The 16,377-nt window shown below is 38.7% G+C and overlaps 1 protein-coding gene across 3 annotated transcripts in view; it reads left to right on the top strand.

The window, feature by feature from the left end:
* Positions 1-16,377, top strand: part of RELN (reelin) — a 497,367-nt gene that overhangs the window by 66,981 nt on the left and 414,009 nt on the right. For all 3 annotated transcript variants that reach the window (XM_032304615.1, XM_032304614.1, XM_032304616.1), the window contains exon 2: positions 157-267. In XM_032304615.1, the coding sequence (XP_032160506.1) occupies positions 157-267 (111 nt within the window). The remainder of the gene's footprint in view (positions 1-156; positions 268-16,377) is intronic.

Below are 16,377 nucleotides of genomic sequence, written 5' to 3'. Positions count from 1 at the left end.
GATGGAAAGAAAATACTAACTAGCAACAGTATAAAAATAGTTTTTTAAATAATGAGTAAAAATTGTTTTGACAGTGTTTAACTCTTGAGCAACGTGTCTCAGTATTCGGATTGTACTAATTGAGGTTTCTTTTCTTTTTCCCTCCCTGCATTTCAGTGACAATTTCAACAAGCACCTTCTTTGACGGCTTGCTGGTGACAGGACTGTACACATCCACAAGTGTGCAGGCTTCACAGAGCATTGGAGGTTCTAATGCTTTTGGATTTGGTAAGCTATCCTGACATATACCTTCAAGAATTGTCCATGGTTAAACAACAACAGATCTTATTATTTGAAACATCTGTTTTAAAAGGATCAGACATTGATGATTTCAGAGTAACTAATCTGAAGCGATTTTTGTGTTGTTTGCTTGACGTTAGGTGACTGTACAACCAACCATAAGCAAAGTGTGACAGTCTTTCTATTCCTCTCCGTCTGTTGACGCTGTTATGCTTGGTCTTGGGGAATCAGGTGGATTTTTGTGTTCTGTCATTTAGGTTACTGGAACTGGAATTCACTCTGATGCGCATGCAATTATTCCATAACCTATTTTTTAAGTTTTATTATTATTATCATTATTATTATCACTTTAAATAAACTCTGCCTCCAACATGGGGCTTGAACTGACCCTGAGATCAAGAGTTGCATATTCTACCAGGCACCCCCAATGAGCTGTTTTTAGAAACAGTTCTTGTGATCCTGGGTTAGGTGAAAAGGGTCACATTAAGTTTGGCAATTGAGCATTGTACAAAGTGGAAGGTAGTAATGATTGGTGACTGAATTCTATGAGTATTGATGGAAGAATGTGTTTTAATATTTAAAACACTTACATGAGTCCTCGTCCTTGAATCGTAGCCCTGGCGGGTTACTTATATGGGGAAGCAGAAGGCTACATGATCATTACGTGCCCAGAGGATTTTCAATCTGGAAATCCCCGGTTTACCCATTATGCGATAAACATGCCAAGCTGGAATTAAATAGTCTCTTTTCAGCATCAAAAATGCAAATTTAATATCTCCGTTTATGTAAGATGTGAAATCACTGATCTTATTCTGAAATTGGAAACCACAAGGCTCCCTCCATTGATATGAAAAAGATAGAATTGCATTATCAGAGGCAGCCATGTGTTCTGAGTTTTATCTTTTCTGGGTATTTATTAAATAGATAATTTTTACCTACTTTTGATACATGAAAGGGCGCTGACTCTGTGCCAAATCCTAGCAGTAGCTGTGGCCAGGTGACTCACTGATGAATGTCAGAGCCATCCTGTCGATGCCCCATTGTCACCCCCTCATCACCTACTGGCCCAATATGAGGCTCATAGCCTCGGGGCTTCACAGAACCTGGAAGTCATTTCGTCATCACGTTAAATTATGTGACATTGAGAATTTGCCCTGTTTTTAAAAGATCTCAGATACAATGTGTTGAGAACTACTTTAGGTTCTAATCCTCAGGAAAAAAAAATTTGATCTAAAAATTCAGCTTATTTAGCCCCATCCTTTTTGTGCTCTGTAGAGGTGAAAGGTCAGCTTACAGTCCTATCTACATGCATCACGTACATGGTGTACTACCTGTTATGTTACAGGTATGTTGTTGACTTCCTCATCTGTGAAGGCCTCACAAGTAGGGTTGCCAGATTAACAAATAAAAATTTATAGGCCATCTGGTTCAATTTGACTTTTAGATAAGCAATTTTTTTAGTAAAAGAATACAGTATTTGGAATAAGACATTCTGGGTGCTTCCTTAGCCCAGTTAAATCAAAACCTCTGAAAGTGGGGCATGGGCATTGGTTGTTTTTAATGCCATTTCGGTTGCTAGATTGGAATGTTCCAGTGTTCACGCAGGACTAAGAAGTGCTGTACTGGGCCAGTCCAGGTCTGGAGGCAGCAGCAGCACCTAGAGCCCGTGACGACAGGGTTCAAGCCTGTCTTTAGACTCGGTGAGCCACATGTGCTGGGGGTGAGACCCAGTGACCACTTTCAGAGAAGCAGTCCTGTTGATGTTGGTGCACACCGAAGTTTGAGAACCACTCGTCTACATTCATTAAATGGGAGGAGATAGACATTATTTAACTGACCATATACATACATAATAGCAAATCTTGTTATCATGCCAGAGGCCAGCTTGCTGAAGTCCTGAGGGCTGGAAGAGGCTATGCCAGAGGAACTAGATCTGGTCTGCAGTGAAGTGGGATGGAGTTAGGAGAGGCTTTCCTGAGGAAGTAGCATTGAGCTGAGATGTGAGCTTGACTTCCTCATCTGTGAAAGGGGTTGGTAAAGCACCTGCTTCATAAGATTTGTGAGAATTAAAGGAGGTAATTTACAGGAAGCCCTTAGCACATAGGAAATACTCAGTAAACCGAGGTATTCCAAAATTATCCTTATAATGGAAGCAGCTGCTTCTCCCAGCCCAGGACTTGTCTATAGCTTCTTGGAGGGGTAAAAAACAGATCTTAGGAGCCATTAATCTGGGGTTTGTAGATCCACGTGATTTGAGAGGACTTGGCTGGATGAAATAACTATCACAGGCTACAATGGAGGCTTTCAATGAGAAAAATCATGAAATATCATTCATTAGTATGTTGTTGTAAACACATTTTGAAAGGACACATAAAATGCATGTGTCTTATTGCTTCTGATTTTAGCTAGTAAGCCAAATGGAAAACTTGGAATCCAGTTGTTAGAAGTTATCTTTTTTTAAGTAATTAATTTATTTTGGGGTTGGGGGGCAAAGGGAGAGGAAGAGAGAGAGAATCTCAAGCAGGCTCCACGCTGAGTGCAGAGCCCAACTGGGGGCCTCGACTGACTGAGACACCCAGGTCCCCCGGTTGTCAGGAGTTACGTGAAACACCTGGGCTTTCAGACATTTTCTTGCATGACTTTGAAAGCTGTACAAAGGCATTTGCATTTGAATTAGAATGTTTTTTGATTAGCTTAAGTTACACTTGGTCTCCTCATCACCGTGAACCCTGGATCATGAGGCTGGTGGTCCGAAGAGGCTTCAAAAACATGAAGTCCGTTCATGGTCATTTGACTTCCACAATCACAGCTCGGGTCTCCTACCAGTCAACCGGCATGTTTATAGGACATGATTTTTATATGGATGGATAGATAAGTGAGATCTTTTGTAAGTTCCAGTAATAGCCACATAATTTTATGTGGACTTATATGATAGTGGTAAATTCCTTTAAAAAAATTTAAAGTACACACCTCAATATTATTAAGCAGAGTTAATCTTTGGAAGTGCTGTTTTTGACTAGAGAGCAGGACATAAAATGTCTGTTTTAGATAAATGGTCACTTTAGAAAACAAAAGCACTTGAATTTTTTGGTATTTGACTGAAGTTTAACATGCTCTTTACAATTTAAAAAAATGAAGATCTGAGTAGGGTGCTGGTAAGAAAGGAGAGGAAATTCCTACAGGAGGTAAATTGTAAAAAAAAAAAAAGTTGTTGCTTTTTGGTAGTTTAGTAGTTACAGTAGGGTCAGGTTGAAAAAAATGTGGCATTCTTTGATCTAGAACAACAGAGTTATTGAATATGTAATCTATCATTAGGCTCTGACTTAATTGATAGAATGTTAAGCAAATTTGGTTTGTTTGGCATTTTCCCAACAGCATAGGATTAGGGTGGGATATATTTAACTAGCTGTGTTAAATAAGACAAAGTAAAACATAAAGTTGAGTCTAAAAAGTACTTCTGAAAGTTTTTTCCTTTATAGATAATTTTAATTGTACTAATTACATGAAAGTTATAGCTGCTCTCCTTTAAATATAAAATGTATTTGGCTGTGTGACCAGCCAAAATAAGGCTATAATTACTCTTAAGATACTGTTGTATAAAAGTAATTCCACTAACATAACTACAGCCTTTTATGCAAAACCAGAATTCTTTAAAATACATGCCTCACTGACCAAAAATAGACAAATGCCTAATAGCCAGAAATACATTAAAACAATAGCTATGCAAAAAATGACTGTATGCCAACAATGCGTGATTTGAAATACCTCATTTTGCTTGTCAATATAAGAAAACATGCTGCCCTAGGGAAGAGTGATGTTTAATTATGGATATCTCTTTGTGCATCCCAGAAGGAAAAAAAAATGCTTCCTCTTGTCTTTGGCATTGAATTCCAGCTCAATCATGTAAATCTTCAAGGTTCTTTGTGGTCGCTCAAAGAAGGGCTATTTGAATATCCTTTCATACAAAATTATTCCTTTTCCAGAGGCTGAAATGCATTTTACTCAATATTTAGTATTCTGGCTCTAAAAGCATTTTACTTAGTTTTTGGTATTCTGGCTCTAAAACCGGAGAACTGGGTTTGCAGGTCTGATGAGTGGCAGCCATGCTTCCAATTGTTAGACCTTCCATAAATTTAATGTTGTGCTTTGCCATTGCTAGATCATTGTGCTCAGCTAATATGTGAGCCATTTTAACAGTTTTTCGTGTAAACTTTTATAATTTTCTATGTGTTTCCTTTCCTTTTTCTATAGTAATGAGGCATTCTGGATCCAGTCATTTGTTAAATTATGAAATTCTTAAAATGGCAAGATTTGATGAAATCTAACTTTGGGGAGAAAATATGGTGAAGCAACCAAGATTTCTTTTCTTTTTAATTTTTTCTCTTAAGCATTCAGTTAATCATGTCATTTATTTATTTATTTATTTATTTATTTATTTAAAGATTTTATTTATTTATTTGACAGAGAGAGAGAGATCACAAGCAGGCAGAGAGGCAGGCAGAGAGAGGGGGAAGCAGGCTCACTGCCGAGCAGAGAACTCGATGCAGAGCTCTATCCCAGGACCCTGAGACCATGACCTGAGCCGAAGGCAGAGGCTTACCCCACTGAGTCACCCAGGCGCCCCAATCATGTCATTTAAAAAAAAAAATTTTATTTATTTATTTGAGAGAAAGAGAATGAGAGAGAGCAAGAGCTTGAGAAGAGAGAAGTCAGCAGGAGACGCAGATTCCCTGCTGAGCAGGGAGCCTGATTTGGAACTTGATCCTGTGACTCCAGGATCATGACCTGAGCCAAAGGCAGTTGCTTAGCCAACGGAGCCACCAATCATAAAAATTTAATATTTTCTTTTTCTTTTCTTTTTTTTTTTTAAGATTTTATTTATTTATTTGACAGAGAGAGATTACAGGTAGGCAGAGAGGCAGGCAGAGAGAGAGAGGAGGAAGCAGGCTCCCCGCTGAGCCGGATGCGGGACTCGATCCCAGGACCCTGAGATCATGACCTGAGCCGAAGGCAGTGGCTTAACGCACTGAGCCACCCAGGCGCCCCTAAAAATTTAATATTTTCAATATTATTTTTGAAATAGGGTAGTAGAATTTTTTAACTGAAAGATCTGATTTTTTTCCCACTGAAATCTGACACTCTGACTTTAGATGAGAGGGGATATATTTATAAAACAAATTATTTTAGTGTTTCAAGATTTAAAATTTTAGTAAATCTTATGTTGATCACTAGTTAATAAAAATGTGTACTTTACTAGTAGATTTTGATTGTATGTTAATGTTTCACTGCCATGGTGCAAATTTTTGTCACTCCTTTGTTTTATTGTCATTAAAAATAAAAATACAGGCTTTGTTTAAGCTAAGTTTTAGTTATCCTTCACATTGAAACTAAGTAGAACCTTTTACAACTTTACTGATTATCACTAGGACCCTATATCCCTGGGCGTTAAATACAGTTCAGTCTTAGGTGCCTATCCTTGTGCCTTTGAGACACACACATATGTTATACATACATATATTTAGGCTTTAAAAAATATAAAGAAGGGGCAGCCATTAGCAACTTCATTAAATGGGGTCCTGTGTAGTAATGCTCTTTATTCACCAGCCTAAATTAGGCTAAATTATTCAGAATGAGCTTGTTAAATTTATTTTATCTGTCTCCTTACAAAGAAATGCATTGTAACATGCTTGAGGAATTTTGAACATATTCAGGGATTTTGAAGGCATGACCTCTTATTGGATATGGTAAATGATCTATAATTAACAAGAAGACTTCAGGTTAATTAAACAAATTGCTATAGTCAATGATACTAAGAGCATAGCTGAAGAGTTGAAATTGCCATTAATTTTTCCTATTTACTGGGTATTAACCTCAGTTTGGTCTTAAGTCATTAAGTCTCAATTCCATTTGCATATGCCAGCATTACCTTCATTAAGAAATAGTATAATGTAGTTTGTATTTGACATATGACTAAGGAATTCAGGGATTATTTCCCAATTCCTAAATAACTAAAAAGAATCATTTACTAGAATAGTGGACATGATGAATATAAAGCTGTTGAATTAGTCAACAGATTGCTGAAGCAAATGTTGAGGGGCATGAAATTTGAGCCAAGTGGAGGAGTTGGTGGGGAAAGGCAGCTCAGGGCAGGAGTTCATCACATGACTTCCAGAGCTAGGCAGCTCAGGTCCCAAGCCCCCCTGCCGCTGCTTCTTCCTAACTTGGGTCACATTCTTTCTTTCCCTAAGCCTCCATGTCTGCCTTTGTAAAATGAGAGGTGCCTCACTCACAAAATTGTTGGGTGGATTAAATGAATTATTGATTCAAGTGCCTAGTATATGTGCTTAAAATAGGTATTATTTATTTATTTTTAAAGATTTTATTGATTTTATTTTAAAGAGGTAGCAAGAGCAGTGGGAGGGGCAGAGGGAGAGACAGATTCTCAAGCAGACTCCCCACTGAGCATGGAACCTGACGTAGGGTTCAATCTCATGACGCTGAGATCATGACCTGAGCTGAAGCTAAGAGTTGGATACTTAACCAACTGAGCCACCTAGACATAGGCATTATTTAAAAACTCAGAAAGAAGAGCGAGTTCTTTCTCTGAAATAGTAAATAGAATGAGAAGCTAGTTCAAGTGGCAGAATGTTTGAAAGAGAAAGGTTGACTTTCATTTAGATGGTGAGCCACACACCCAGTTTCTTACCCATAGAATTTAGAGCTGAAATAGACCTTCAGGACCCTGGCTTAGTCCCTGCAAGGAAGCAAGGCCTAGGAAGGGCAAGTAGTGGCAATTGCATGAAATGGTGTAAGTGTGATGAGTAAAGCCAGTGTTCTGACATCATATCCAGGTCCTAGATACAGCTTTTGAAATATAATTCACATACCATAAAATTTACTATGTTAAGTATACATTTCAGTGGTTTCTAATTTATTCACAAGGTTGTACAACCAACACTACTGTCTAGTTTCAGAATATCTTATCACCTCCAAAAGAAACTCTATCCCTGTCTAGCAGTCACCCCTCAGTGCTTCCCCAACACTGATCTACTTTCTGTCTCTATGCATTTGCCTATTTTAGACATTTCATGTACATACAATACGTGGCCTTTTGTGTCTGGCGTCTTTTACTCAGTATCATGTTTTCAGGATTCACCCATGTTGTAGCTGGTATCAGCACTTCATTCCTTTCAATGGTTAAATAATATTCCATTGTATGGCTATGCCACATTTTGTTTAGTAGATGGGAGTTCAGCAGTTTCCAGATTCTTTTTTTTTTTTTTTAAGATTTTATTTACTTATTTGACAGAGATCTCGAGTAGGCAGAGAGGCAGGCAGAGAGTGGGGGTGGGGAAGCAGGCTCCCCACTGAGCAGAGAGCCCAACATGGGGCTCAATCCCAGGACCCTGAGATCATGATCTGAGCCCAAAGCAGAGGCTTTAACCCACTGAGCCACCCAGGTGCCCCCAGTTTCCAGATTCTTAAAAGTAGTTAGGGCTGTGCAAATTGGAAAAGAAAAAGTTTAAGGAGTCTGCAAAGCAATTGGAAAAACCAACGTCCTTCAATACTTATCAGAGGCTCTAAAACCTCTGAAGGTTACATTGTGTGGTCTGTCTGTGGCTTAGCCCCGAAAATGATTAAATATAAAAATCAAGATGAATTACTCCACTGCCCTCCTTCCTGGCATTCAAGGGAGATAGGCCATTGTGGCATGATTTTACCCCAACCTTTTGGCCCCATGTAAACCACGAGTGAGATACCCAAGGCAAGCCAAGTCAATCAGATTTACCAATACAGGAATTTGGAACCAAGACTCATCCGTCCCAGTCCAACTCTTCATGCGCTAATCAGGGGACGTTTAAACATTTGGGAGGTCTGGGCAGCCATCATTCACAGGGACTCAAAGGAGTGTTGTGTAGGGAGAAGAGAAGGGGACACAGAATGGTGCCTGAGATGCCAAAGCTTTCCAGGCTCTTATTTTTGGCTTTCTTCCCATCAGGCTGAGATATTCCTTGGTTCTAAGAAACAATAATGAAAAGAGCTAACATTTTTCAAGCACTTGCTGTGTGGCAGGTGTGTTGCAGGTATTAACTCTTTTTTTTTTTTTAAGATTTTATTTATTTATTTGACAGAGATCACAAGTAGGCAGAGAGGCAGGCAGAGAGAGTGAGAGGGAAGCAGGCTCCCTGCTGAGCAGAGAGCCCAATGAGGGACTCCATCCCAGGACCCTGAGATCGCGACCCGAGCCGAAGGCAGCGGCTTAACCCACTGAGCCACCCAGGTGCCCCAGTATTAACTCTTTTGATCCTAACAAAAATCCTACTAATTGCCCTCATTTTACAGATCAAGAACCTGAGGTATAGAGAGGGTAAGTAACTTGCCCAAGGTCAGGCATAGGGAGTGGCAAAGTCATAATTAAAACTCAGCTCTATAGCCTCTCCTTAAGCTCCCCTACAGCCCAAGCCCACTTGAGTTGGTTTCTATTACAACCAAAAGAACCTTGATTAAAAGAAGGCGCTCTCAGCTATAGCCCAGCCTATAGGGCTCCCGACTCTTCCTCCCATTCCTTTATAGGCACATTCATTCCCACCACACTTAACACACACGTACACCTGTGCACCAGTCATAACCCAAACACAGTTCCAGAATCCCAGCTGTGTTAAACCCCACACCTCTGTCTATAGTGCTTCAACTTTCTTCTGGTTCTCTCTGCTGAGCAGACATCCCAGTTCTCTCAGGCCCTTTGCCCTGACTCACTTCCTCTACTGAGCCTTTATGACCCTACTCCCTGCTCCTCCCTGACGCCTACCTCCATAAACTCTTTGTTCTCTCCCCCATACTTCACTCTCTGCCCTGACCTCCACCAGCCATCTCTACCAATCTATTGAATTTACTTGTTTAAAACCTTTATACCTTTTTGAGGATAAGAGATGATCTAGTCCTCTTCACTCTTATGGCACAAAACAAGTGCTCAATAAATATTTATTGAATGAATAAACCACTACAAATCTTTGAGGATTTGTGGGATATTTTACTACTGGAGCTGACATCAATAAACACATGCATGTGTGTAAGTGTCCTGGTATGGACAAGACAGTGAATATTACTGTCTTCAATTTTGAGGATATTTCTAAATCTATATATGTACATATAAATCTACACACCTATACATGTATTTAAAACCATACAAAAGTATATAAATTTCATCACTGGAGATTCTGGGGAAATTTATTATCCTGTTTACCGCTTTGTCCCTTTTTTTCCTGGAGGTGGCAGGCATCCATGCCTTTAGCTAGGAGGGAGGCTTATGAAATGACTTCTTTAGGATCAAGAGATAGAAAGAAGTTCAGGAGATTGTCCACTCCAACCTCCTAACTTAGGACAGATCAATGTCTTAATGATACATGATAGTGAAGTTCTTATTTTCTTAAGAAGTTCTTATTTTCTCAAGTTCTTTCTTTCCTAAGAAAGATCTCTTAGCTCTTTCAAAAATTATGACTCTATGATTTCTCAAGAACATATTCTAAGATTACATCAAGTGAGATGATTAAGGAAGGTTTCCTGGTATGTACATGTAACCCCCTGTGTCAACTCAACATTTTTCTCATATAATTTAAGTAATTGAAAAAGGTAAAAGTTTGTTAAAAAGTCAGTAAGCAACTTATCTTTGTTCCTTTAGGCTAAAAACACACTCCTTGAAAGATTTCTCCATTTCATTGCTCTTTTATACTTCACCTTGTCAGTTATCTCTCGACACTCCATAGATTCTAGATCCTGGAATTTAGCCCTGATGAGACATGTGCCCTGAAACCCTTGTAGGTACTTTAAAAATGTCTCCCTAAGGCAGGGGAGTTCTTTTGATTCCTTTCTCCTCCTTATCCCTGCTCAAATTCAGGTGCTCAGAATCACAGGGAATGGGTTGTTCATAAATATGAATGTCAGGAAAGTCACATTTTTAGAGTGGATTCTAATGGAAGTTGCCACTGTGCTATATAAGTTGTGATTTTTTTTGGAGATTATTTTGTTACAGTTTTGTCTGTAGGGTGAACAGATTATGAAGAGACTCTTCTGTCTGGCAAATGTAACCTTATTAAAGAAGGTATTTGCCCCCCAAAACAGTACTGAACAAACAAGGACAGAGCAATGGGTTTTGATGCAGGGGTACTTTCTCCTGTCAAAGTTTTCAAAAGTGGTTCTGGAAAATAAGTTTCTGTAAATGAGGTCTTATCCCTTCCTGGATAAAGACAGAGTCAGCAATATTTTACTCTCTTTCTTAAATAATACTTTAAAAAAAAAGCACTTAAGAATCATGGCTCTTTGCTGATAAGAGATACTCTTTTCTAGAAGAGTGACGCTTTTCATGGTATGCCAGACTGTCCGTTTTAACAAGAGGAAAGATCAAAGTCTATGTTTAAGGGAATAAACTTTGAATTCTGACTCTGATCTGGCCGTCATGTTGTTTGTAATGAGGCTTACTCTTGACGTTTTCCAGTCCTCCTTCGGGGTAACTAGATAATGATAAATGAGTTTATGTTCCATGTTCATAGAAACTGATTTATAAATACTCTTGGTTAAAGTTGGCTGCTTCTTTCTTGGCAGTTAAATCTAACAGCAACTTAAAATAATTGTATCATGTTATGACTTCCTAGAAATAATTCTGATAACAATCTCGGAAGTATTTCTTTATAAAAAGTAGTGAAAGGAAATCCCTGGTGTCACCTGGAAGATAGTTCTGGGTGCAGCGTATGAATTTGAAGACAGCGGTAGGAGTCCATAGAGGCCCTTCACCAAGTGTTGGTTGTTGTTTCCACTCTTGTCTTCCATTGTGTAGTTTGCGTTCAGCCCTCCGATGCTGAGCTCTGCATGTCGCTTAATAGATGTGTAGGCTGCTCTCTGAGGCAGGCACACAACTAAATTACTGTTTTGGGGACTGTGTAATGTCTGAATGGAAAGATACTTGCTTGTGTGGGAGTTGCCATTTTGGAAAACAGAATAGCAAAATTGTTAGTATTTTGGTAAAAGTTCAGACTGCGCTTCCCTCCTGCTTTTCCTTCCACATGTTTTCAGACGTTGGAACCACATTGTTGCTATTATCCAGTTAATTATGTTATTTCTGGTTCTTCTTCAGAACAGTGCCTCTCCACATGAACTCCAGTAAACAGCAAGTTAAAAGTGAAATAAATGGAGCTATCAGAGGTCATGCTCTGGGACGATGTTTTGTTTATCCTTGATGGCTTTCTTTTTTGAAGTAATTAGTTATGCATTATGAGAAGATGCTTTGTAACCAGACTTTTAGTCTATGTGATCCAGTACCATTTTTAATGTTAATAACAAAGATGGAGAGAAATCTGTTGCTAATAAAGGAAGAACTCCATTGGGGTTTGGGTTTCTGTTTCTAGAGAATGGGACAAATGAGCCGCTCTGGAATCATTATGAGGTTGACCAAGTATATCTTTCCCTTCCCTTTTCTCTCATTTTCTTATCCCCGTTTAAACAAAGAGATGATATTAGACCCATCTTAGAATGAATTTTAAAATACTGAGCTAAAAGTACCTTTCCCTACACTGCCTCTTGCAGTCATCAGTGTCCTATGATGCGTTAATAGCAAAATCTGTAGCAGAAGTGTATTGCAAAAAAAACAAAACAAACAAAAACCACCTTGGAGTATGCTGGTTAAGCAAAATTAAATAGTACTTCTTAGAATCTTTAAGTGGACAGCCCAGTGGTTCTTTTTTTTTTTTTTAAACAATTTTTAAAAGGATTTACTTATCTGAGACAGATACAGAGAGAGAGCATGAGCAGGGGGAGGGGGAGTAGAGGGAGTGGGAGAAGCAGACTCCCATTGAACCAGGAGTCAGGAGCCAGATGTGGGGCTCAATCCCAGGATACTGGGATCACAACCTGAGCCGAAGGCAGACGCTTAACCATCTGAGCCACCCAGGTGCCCAAGCCCAGTGGTTCTTAGTATGTTTAGTGTTCTGCAACCATCACCACTAACCAATCTGAAAACATTTCCATCCCCTGAGAAAGAACCCTGTACCTAGTAAGTGCGGTCAGTTCTGCATCCCTCTCCTCCCAGCCCCTGGCAGCCACTAATCTACTTTCTGTCTCTATGTATTTACCTAGTCTGGACACTTTATGTAAATGAAATCATATAGTATGAGGCCTTGATGACTGGCTTTCTTTACTTGATATATTTTCAAGGCTCATCCATATTGAAGCATATTGAAGAATGCAGTACTTCATTCTTTTTTTTTTTTTTAAAGATTTTATTTATTTAACAGAGAGAGAAAGAGAAAGAGAGCATAGGCAGGCAGAGGGAGAAGCAGAACCCCACTGAGCAGGGGGCCTGATGTGGGACTCGATCCCAGGACCCTGGGTTCCTGACCTGAGCCAAAGGCAGATGCTTAACCAACTGAGCCACCCAGGCGCCCCTGCAGTACTTCATTCTTATTTATGTCTGAATAAATGCCTATTGTTTGGACAGTCCCTATTTTATTTGTCCATTCCTTGTTGATGAATATTTGGATTGTTTCCATGTTGGCTATGACAAGTAACACTCGTTAGGAACATTTGTGTACAAGTTTCTTGTAGGAACGTATGGTTTAAATTCTCTTGGGTTTCTATCTAGGAGTGGAATTACTGGGTCGTGTGGTAATTCTGTTTGATTTTTTGAGTCACTGCCAGACTGTTTTCTGTAGCACCTGAGCCATTTATCGTCCCAGCAACAATATGGGATTTCCCAATTTACCTACATCCTTAACAACACTCGCTTTTTGCTTTGATTTTTTTTTTTTAGATTAATAGTGAAGGGATGTGAAGAAGAGTCCGTCCTGACTACATTGATTTTTTTTGAATCCCTGGACTGTAAGGCTGGTTTAATCTTCCCCCATCTGAATGTTTCTTCCCTGTTTTCTAATCTTCTGACAGCAAAGTACTCTTTATGTAATAAAAAAATGTTAATTTAAAAAATTAAAAAGACGAAACAGACATTTTGCCCTAGGTGTGAAGGGGCTGTTAGCTTTTATTCAAACAAAAGAAAACAACCAAGACCCTAATACCCTAACAGAAAACTAGTAAAAACTCAAACCATTTACAAAAGAAGAAAGACAAATATCTAATAACTGTGAGGAAAATATTTAACTCACTGCTAATAAAAATGCATGATAAAAATGATTATGAGGATTTTTTGAAAAGATTTATTTATTTATTTGAGAGAGAGAGAGAGAGTATGAATGGGAGGGGTAGAGGGAGAGAGCGTCTCACCAGGTTGCACCTCCAGGTCCTGAGATTATGACCTGAGCCAAAACCAACGTCGGACACTCAACCAGCTGAGCCCCTAGGCACCCCAACAAGTATGAGGTTTTAAATTTTTTTCAATTAATGAATCATTTTTTAAAACTGGCAATAATGCTTAAAACCATGTGTACCTAATTCTGATATCAGTGCTAGATAATTGGTTATTTATTGATATGGTATATATTAGTTATCTAGCAAATAATTTGGCAATATGTAAAGAAAGTAGTTAAAATTTTCACATATTTTGACACAGTTCTTTTACTTTTGGAAATCTATTAGAAATTTTAACAAACCCAGAAATGTCGGACAAAGGTTGATGCATGTGATTGTTTACCAGGGCACTATTTATGTTAGGAAGAACTCGAACATAATCTAAATGTCAATAAAAGGTAATGATGAAATAAGCTAGAGTAATAAGAAATAATAATAAGTTGACATTGCAATATTTGCAATAGTCAGGCTATAGAAGCAACCCGAGTATCCATGAATAGATAAATAAAGAGATGCAACACACACACACACACACACACACACACACGACTATTATGCAACCAGAAGAAAGGGTGAGATTCTGCCATCTGTGACAACATGGGTGGACCTAGAGGACATAGATGATGTCACACTAAATGAAATAAGTCAGACTGAGAAAGACAATGTGGAATCTAAAAAACAAAAAAGATGATTAAGCAAAAAGCAGAATCAGACCTGTAAGTACAAAGACCAGACTTGCCAGAAGGAAGGGTCTTGGAGGAATGGGCAAAATGGGTGAAGGGGAGTTGGGAGATGCAGTCTTCCATTTAGGGAATGAGTAAATCACAGGGATAAAAGGCATAGCGTGGGGAGTATAGTCAATAATACTATAATGGCGTGTATGGTGACAAACGGTAGCTACACTGTGGTGAATCATGGCATAACCCATAGAGAAGATGAATCACTCTGCTGTCCCCTGAAACTAGTGCAATATTGTGTCGATTAGGCTCACATAAAGAAGGTTTTAAAATACTCCTATTAAAGTGAAATTTTGAGTAATAATGGCATGAGAAACTAGTTATGGTACAATTGAATAACTATAGACATACACAGACACATACATACACTCACACACAGTTTGCAGAATCAGTTTGCCCCCAATACACACCCACACTCACCTATTGAGGAAACTATAGAAACCTTCTTATTTGACATGGTCACTACTGGTATTGAGTCAGTTGAAAGGAATTGATTAGACATGTTTATTGTTCATGTTCTAGGAATGATTAAACAATATAGTGTTTTAAAAGGCATTCCAAAGAATAAAAATAAAAGGCATTTCATGCTATGGGTAGGGTCCAGGCTAGGGAGAGGGTACTAGGGGTACTCGTGTAGGTTTTGATATTAAATAGGATGGTTGGACATTAATTTGCAAGTTTTCAGATATTAGCAAAGGGCTGTTCTTTAAATATGGGTCCACATAAACCATATTTCCAGTTTTAGTTTCTTTAAAATGGAGCAAGAGTATAAACAGACCTGTGAAGAATTCTGAGTGCAGGATTCTAGATATTTCATGGTTTTTTGGTTTAGTTTTGTTTTGTTTTGTTTTGTTTGCAATCTTTTTCAGGTACCTTCTCAACCATAGTTTGAAAACAACACCTCTTGGTTCTTTTTTAAAAACTGTATTTATTTTAATTGTATTTATTTATTTGAGAGCGAGAGATAGCATGAGCGGGGGGGTGAGGAGGTCAGAAGGAGAGGGAGAAGCAGACTCCCCGCTGAGCAGGGAGCCTGACAGGGGTTCTATCCCAGGACCCTGGGATCATGACCTGAGCTAAAGGCAGATGCTTAACCAACTAAGCCTTCCATTTTAGGTTCTTTTTATTAAGTCTGTCCAGAGCATTTAAGTTAGTGTGTATTTAAACAACAAATCTCTTAGAAGTGCTCATGTCAAATCAGTTTATATAGTGATTAATGAAATTATATTAGGATAATAAGAGGTTCAAATGAAATAAACAGACTTTGGGGCACACCCTCAACGAATGCACATGTCAGAACACTCCGGAGAAGAACATGTATGCAAGCATAAAAAACACGAAGGCAGTGGTACCTGCTCCCCCACGTGCAAGACTGATAGGACCAAATGAGTTGGCCAAAGAAATGCTATCTCAGTTATATTTACATGATTTTATATTATGTATAGGTACTCATCTAATGAACTGATGTTCTTTTTAAATGAGATGTAACAGGAATTTGACTGAAGTATCTCAATCTATTTTTTTAAAAGATTTTATTTAGTTATTTGACATACAGTGATCACAAGCAGGTAGAGAGGCAGGCAGAGAGAGAGAGGAGGAAGCAGGCTCCCCGCTGAGCAGAGCCCGATGTGGGGCTCGATCCCAGGATCCTGGGATATGACCTGAGGCGAGGCTTTAACCCACTGAGCCACCCAGGCACCCCTCAATCTATTTTTTTTTAAACATTTTATTATGAAGAATTTCAAGCCTACATCAAAATTGAAAGAATTTTATAGTGAGCACCCACTGGCTAGGTAAAGTTTGTATGCAGTGAAATGCACAATTCTTAGGGATATATAGGGCTAGACTTGATAAATGTATAAACCTGTATAACTCAAACCCTAATTAAAATATAGAACATGACCTTGACCCCAGAAAGTTCCCTCGTGCTTCTTCTCCATCGGCTCTCACTTCCACTTTCCATAAACAACTAATTTTGATTTTATTCCACCACAGATTAGTTTTGCCTGATCTGGAACTTTGTATAAATGTAGTATAGAATATGTACCCTTTTGTATAAATTTCTTTCACT

Source organism: Mustela erminea, chromosome 11 (genome assembly GCF_009829155.1).
Source record: "Mustela erminea isolate mMusErm1 chromosome 11, mMusErm1.Pri, whole genome shotgun sequence".
Lineage (NCBI taxonomy): Eukaryota > Metazoa > Chordata > Mammalia > Carnivora > Mustelidae > Mustela > Mustela erminea.
The sequence above is the reverse complement of the archived record's forward strand: the minus strand, read 5'-3'. Positions and strand labels throughout refer to the sequence as shown.